The following is a 7,336-nucleotide window of genomic DNA, read 5'->3' as shown; positions in this document are numbered from 1 at the left end:
TTCCAGAACGTTTTGTCGGCTATTTTACATAAACTTACATACGTAGCTTAAACGTGATAACTTTATTTGAAAATTGATGCCAAAATCATCTTAATTACAACGTAGTCTATTTGTCATTAAGCCATATGAAATATTTTAATCTTAGGTCGATTTCATTAATTTTCAAAGGATATAAAACTATTAATTCTAATTTGTCGGCTTTTCCTATTTGCATGGCCATTCTTTGCCTTTCCACCATTTAAATTACACTATTATTAGGACACAGACGTCTTACCTGGGCTCAAAAATGGTATCAATATATCTGCTTGGTTAACTACTGGAAATTTCGCGTGTAGAAGGTTCCGTGAAATTATCACTTGGATTTCAAAAATGGGCAAACAGGATGAACTGACTTTCACAAAGATTTTATTGTTTGCAGTAACAACGAAACAATTTTATTGTTGCTTTAAAACTGCATTGTAGAATCAAACAAAGGAATGGTTTCATTGTTGTTGACAACAATGAGATCGTTTGCGAAGTTACAGCTTTTAGAGTTGTAACAAGCTTATCTTTTTATCTTAAGTGAATCAAAATATAAATTTATGTTTACCTTGATCTCCGAAGAATATTAAATTGGATAATTGGGGAATTTTCTCCTTCGTACTTTTGGATGATTTCGAACTTCCTTGCCATCATTATTGCTGAAACTCCTATGCGAGCACCACATTAGTTTTAGAATGGACTCTGCGTGATTCTTTGGCTGAAACGCATAAACTGATTGTTGAGCAACAATCAGTTTATCGCATTTCTAAGGCCTTAGACAATTGTACCTTGGATAAACTGTTGTTGTCGTTAAAATTGTTTTTAAGCTTGGGATCAAGCATCTGAATAGCTGGTTGCTTTCAGATACTTGAACTTGGCTTTTGAATACTTTGTGCTTTGATGTGGATAACATCGAAAAGTCGAGTGATTTGTTGGTCGTGAATCAACAAAGAGTTATATATAGCACTTTGTTGATTCACGACTAACCACAACAACAACAACAACGAAGAGCTATATATGGAAATAAAGTCTTCTGCTGGAGTCGTACAGAAAAAATTAAGATATACACCTTCCAGCGCTCCAAAAAGGTCACAGGCATGAAATAGTACAACGTTCTTTTTAAAAAATGCTTGTCGACTTGATCTTGACCTCATCTTCCGATGATACTTAATGCTCGTCACGAGGACAAATTGGATGAAACATTAGCTTTTACGAAACTCCAGACGTTACTTTTGCTACACTAAATATTTACAATTTTTTGTTCTTGTCGATTCTAACTCCTGTCTAAACAAACTAAGATGACCTTCGATCGACGCAGTCTTTAAACAGAAAGATTCTTTATTTTCAAATAATATATTTATACGATCATTTTAAAGTGATGCTGCGCGGACTTATTACAGAAGACATACGTTGTTTGTTTATTCGACCTTTATTAACCTTATCATATATAAACAGAATCACAATAAGATAAGATCAAAATAATGAAATAATACATCGCTAATTGCACTGAATGAAAGATCACTCGATTTGCTTTCTTTCAAATTAGATCATTAATAAAGAATTATGCAGCATTTGTATTTTTACATGCGAGAGAGAGAGAGAGAGAGAGAGAGAGAGAGAGACTGTTGTAAAGAAGTCATTTACTTACCTTTACACCAGTCACAAAGAATTTCTTGATATAAAACCTACAAACCATCATAAAAAGCACAGACTTATATTCTATGGGAAAACTAACTCAATCTTCCTTCACACTTATATGATGCACGCAACTCAACTCCAAATTATGAGATATATTACAACAATAAAACGAATCCACTAGAGTAACATACAACTCATAACACGTGGTAGATATAAATTGTAAATGCACAGGCAACTGTCTTCACAAGACTGTATTTGCGTTGAGTAGTTGGATAATAGGAAAGGTTGTGAGCAAGATATGGATGGTACAGAATGATAGCAAGAGCCAGACCTGCTTCTAAAATCATCTCATAAATCTTTATACCTTCTAGAATGTCCAGGAAAAGTACTTCCCTTAAGGGTGTAATAAACCGATAACATGAAGTCGACGTAAAATATTGTCTGCCAGGACAAAGCATGAATTCAGAAGATCGACAAGATCCTTTGTTCGGTAGAAATCTTAATATTTGACACGATCCTTTGTCTATCTTCTACAGATGATCTGTAGAAGTCTTTTGGGATACCACACCTGTCTAGCAGAAAGAAGAGTCAAGTGAAGGAAGAAATGTCACTAGGAGCGATGAATCCGTTTATGGTTATTTATGTGGGCCTGCTGACCAAGGTATATCGCGAAGAACACACCATGGATCCATCCTGCCTGAATAGAAGTGCATAAATACTCTGGGCATGTCCTTGGAACTCTTTGGTCCATTTACACCAGTATAGCAAGTAATAAACAGTATGGTCCACTTGAACATCATTTCCGAGCAAATCCTCCAGTTTATATTGAATATTTATCTTCAATACAGCGGACACTTCCAAGAAAATGAGTCATAATAAAATCATTCAAGAATGATTAGGAAAACATTATAGTCACTTTACCTTGATGGATTGTCTGATTCAGAGTCACCGGATCTGAATCCCATTCAGCACCTTCAGGATATGAGAGAGCGAATGATGTTCGTAAGCGTTCCAAGGCAGCAAATATGATAGCACTGCAGGAAATAGGAATGTCCGCATAGGAACAGTGAACAAATCATCCATAATTACATGCATTGGACGACATAGGGTATTGCAGCTTTCTTGTAAGCTCACGATGATCCATCACACTACGAGCTACTTATTTCTAATAAACTGGACGCTGAGTTCATAAACAAATAGGCAGAAACAATCCAGATATAAAATAATTTTGGAGATAAAGCATTTTGAATTCACCGAATTTTAGAACTTCAACATCGATATGGAATCATAAGAAGGATTATCTTTAGGAAAAATAGAGAAAATAAGAGATAGATTTCATGAATAGGAAATTACCAAATCTCTCTCTCTCTCTCTCTCTCACACACACACACACACACACACACACACACACACACACACACACACACACACACACACACACACACACACACACACACACACACACACACACACACACACACACACACACACACACACACACACACACACACACACACACACACACACACACACACACACACACAGTTCTTCAGTACTTACTTTGTAACGAATTTGTAAACATTTCTTGACTTTCGTGACATCAAGTTACTTTACTAGTCAGATCTCTTACTTTTTTGAAAAGACAGTTTCACTTGCGATAAGTGTGGACTATGACTACTATAGGAGAACAGTACAATTTTGTTTTTCAGGAACAGGTTTGAATTGGTAGCAAAAGATGGTCACTCTTTACCAGAATAGAAGATCGCATCCGAGTGCCATCATCTGGGCAATCAGGGATATTACTCGTAATGTAGATGTGGCATTTGAATGGCAACTCATGCATTCAGTTGCAGACATTTCATAATTTTGAATTAAATTCAAAATGACTAAATCTCATAAGAGTGTTGTCCTAGAAATCAAAGATCAATGCCAAAACTTCTCTCATTCGATATTCAGAAAAATAGATAAGGTGGAAGATCAATTCTCATTTTTCATTTATTATTCTTGATGTTTTATAATTATATAATCTGTTAATTTGATGAACAGATACACCAGTTCTTTCTCAGTTTATTTAATGGTTCATCAGCTGTGCTGTTTGCATAAGGCTGATCCTCCGTACCACTTCTTGATGCTTTTCATGTTCTTGGATGCAGGGTACTACCCAGTCAGTATCCAATATCACCTCCACCATTTAAACCATTGCACCTTTTTTCACTAATCAGATTGGAAGGCATTTGATCTTCAGTTTCTGTTGGAGTCATGGTCTTTATATGGAAATATTTCTGAACGGTTCAAAGTATTTTTTATTCTTCTTAGAGTTAGAAATTCGAAATGTATTTTTCATATTCTGAAAAGGAATAGTTTAAAGTAGGTATTGCCACTATGTTTCTGAAAATTTAATAAATGGCATTAGCACCAAAATACAACAATTATCTGTCAGTCTGTGTGCCATAATTACAGAAAACAAAAGTCTTGTAAATTTCCAGGATATACAAGAAGTCCAATGAAAAAGTACCGGACATAATTTATTTAAAATATAAACAGAAGCTTATAAGCTAATAAAACATAATCCCCTGAGAAATGTTGTCCTGCTTCACTACAGTGTTCCCGAGGTTTTTTCAAAATTTGGCTGCACATCTTTGAAGCTGTTCTAAAACAGTAGTTTTGAGTTGCTTTGTCTCATTTTGTTTAATTTCCAAATATGGAGAATAGGGTGGATGAGGTAAATATTCTTTTCAGCCAGCAGAAACTCGCTAGTTGAAAGAGCTCTCATAATGACTGAGCCGATGTCTGATGTCTTTGGATCGAAGTCGTAAACCTATGTCTTATCCATGAGAAGCATTACTCTTTCTCAGCTCAGTGCTTCTTATGAATCTGAGCAACACGATCTTTGAGCTCTCCTGTCAAATGCAGTCCGATTATTCATTGGGTACTGAGTGAGAAATCTCGGCTCAGACTTTGCAGCAAACCTCCTTATTTCCAAATCTCCCTTCACATTTTGGTGGAAGGATGCAACTCAGATTCGTGTAGCATCGGTTAGCTCTTGAATAATTCGTCGATTGTTGACGACCTTTTCGAAACACCAGCTACCAAATCGTGGGTGTGGGATGTCGATGGTCGTCTAGGGCGAAGGTCACCTTCAATCGAAATCTGATCATCTTCAAATGTTTTGAATCACTCCAATCTCTTTAAGCAACTTAAGATATTATCCCTGAAAGCTGTTTTAAGCATATATTAAATAGGATTGATTGATGATGGTACAACCGGTCTTTATACATATTTGCCTATAAAACAGTATGCCAGATTGCCAAGTTTATCATAATAATGACCAGGAAGATAAAGAAACTTGGCAATCTGGCGTACTGTTTTATAGGCAAATATGTATAAAGACCGGTTGTACCACCATCAATCAATGTCCAGGAAGAATAGAGCCTGTGTAGCTCAGTGGATGTGGCGTTTGCACACAACGGCGCTTGGCCGAACGAAGGAAGACTTGGTTTCGAGTCTAGTCGGCGACTACAGGAAATTTTTCTAAGCCTTTTTTCGACCGGTTCTCGAGTTAGTCGATCTCTGGCACGGGCAAGTGGGTTTTTTCCCTCCCGGAAATTCGGGTTTTTCGTCCTGTAAACTCAAGAAAGTACCGCTTAATTAGTGATAGCCTTGGGCCATCTATCTCTGATTGGATACCAGTGGAGATTGAACTGCCCACTCAGTCTCCAAAAGTTAGATAGGGATAAATGGCCTCTCCTACTCCCGTATACGCGAATAAAAAGGCTTTAGCTGATTTTTATTTTTATTTTTTTTAATGTCCAGGAAGTTTTTGAACAGACCTCGTCTATTTGCAGGCTCGGTTGGGCGAGTGATCAGCATACCTATAACAGGACAGTTACTGACATTCATGTCCATTGCTTGGAATCGAACAGCAGCGTCAGTAATTGTCCTTAAAAATTGTCCTAAAAAATAATAAAAATATTTTGTCGGATTTATTTTACTTAAAACAACAGAGGTCAATTTATTTGGAAACTATACATATATATATATAGAAATGAATAATACAATAAATACAGTTTTACGTCCAATTATTTAAAATGCACATTTTGAAAATATTCTAAATGCTCCACGTTTTGGTTGTCTTAATAAAATTATTTACAAATGTCGAATGCATTCCAAGAGGGACATTTTGAACATAGATATAATAGTATTCAGGAAATAATTATTCTGACCTAGATTTAGTCAAAAGGGAAGTGAATTTGAACGTCATACTTTTCCAATAATGCAAAGCGCTTTACTAGTAGAATTGCAATGGCAATGCGACATTTATTCTAAGGTTGAAAAGACCCGATAATTACGTACACAACAAGACCTGATTTAGATTTTTATACCAAATTTTTCTGACTGAAATAGAGTTAGTCGGTTTCATAACAGTCAAGGTGAAGCTTTTATCATGGAAAATTCGACCAATAAATTATTGACTGTCTCTAACCAAACGATGTAAGAGACTCTTAGATAACAATAACGAATAAGAAGGAAGAAGATTCCTGATTGGTTTACCTCGCTGATTGTTGTAAAAATGACTGGAATACAATAATTCCAAAAAAAAAAAAAAAAAAAACTATAACCATTTTTTCGAAATTAACAATAAAAGAAAGTCGAATGCTAGGTAGGTTGATTTCTTTGTCATCTGACACGAAATGAAGACTATAAGATTGAAAATTATGAACCATATTCTTCTGTGTAATGTTTAAAAAACCAAAGCAGGATGTTGGAAATTCCAATGTTTGTGTAAAGTGACTTTATGAATTTATAGAATTGGCAGAGTTGTACAGCGAAGAACATCTATGAAATGGATTTATGCATTTTAGGAGTATTTATGAAACGCAGTGTTGTTTTAATAATGTTTAGTATTCATTTCTAGAGCAATTATGATATGACGAATATTCTGTTTTCTGAGATTTACGAAATGTCAGAATTACACATTTTCAGAGCTTTTCTGAAATTAAAAAGCTTGTACGATGCAAAAAAATTGAACTATTTCAAAAGCGTGTGTGGAATACCAGAGCTACAATTTTAAAGAATTTGTTTGAAATGCTAGAGCTTACACACTGACAGAAGCCTTTTTTTTTTTTTTGGCATTCTAGAATTGTATAGACACATGCAGTGATGGGTAACACCCTTCTGATAGAAATTGAAAATTTGACACTTCTTGGTGGCCTAAAGTGGTTTAATCATGTTCCGTGTTCGGTAAAGAGGCTTTCCCGACTAGCTAAAAATGAAAAAAAAAAAAAAAAATCTTTTCTCGTGACTACAGAAATATTAATGTAACGTCTACATTTAAACTTTTATGTTCCGTTTCAGCCTCTGTACGATGTGCGAATTCTTTTCTTATCCTGTCTCCGTATTTTAAATTGTTCTAAAACACACATAACACATTTCTGAGCACAGTTACTTCATTTCTTGTTCTTGCTTTAAGTTTGTGTTCCACCTTCGCATCAACGGACTCAGTAACTCTTCAGGAATTTCGGTATTTGGACCTAGGAAATAAAATAATAATAATAACCAACTAAAAGTAATAATTTTGAATTATTTTAAATGCTAGATGTTTATCCAGTATGTATGCGAGATGTATGGTTAATAAGATTTAAAACACTACACAATATCTCACTCTAATAAGACATTT

The 7,336-nt window shown here is 35.2% G+C and overlaps 1 protein-coding gene across 3 annotated transcripts in view; it reads right to left on the bottom strand.

The window, feature by feature from the left end:
* Positions 1–5,573: 5,573 nt before the first annotated feature.
* Positions 5,574–7,336, bottom strand: part of LOC150105617 (sodium-coupled monocarboxylate transporter 1-like) — a 46,444-nt gene continuing 44,681 nt past the window's right edge. For 2 of the 3 annotated variants that reach the window (XM_090394941.1, XM_090394942.1), the window contains exons 12-13: positions 7,106–7,190; positions 5,574–5,612 (exon numbers count right to left, since the gene is read on the bottom strand). In XM_090394941.1, the coding sequence (XP_090251067.1) occupies positions 5,588–5,612; positions 7,106–7,190 (110 nt within the window). In that variant the 3' untranslated portion in view covers positions 5,574–5,587. Of the gene's footprint in view, positions 5,613–5,651; positions 7,191–7,336 lie in introns of those variants that run through there. The other variant, XM_090394943.1, reaches the window with a different exon arrangement.

This window comes from Typopeltis vanoorti, chromosome 6, assembly GCF_054136105.1.
Source record: "Typopeltis vanoorti isolate ZY-2024b chromosome 6, IOZ_Tvanoo_1.0, whole genome shotgun sequence".
In the NCBI taxonomy this organism is placed as follows: Eukaryota; Metazoa; Arthropoda; class Arachnida; order Uropygi; family Thelyphonidae; genus Typopeltis; species Typopeltis vanoorti.
The sequence above is the reverse complement of the archived record's forward strand: the minus strand, read 5'-3'. Positions and strand labels throughout refer to the sequence as shown.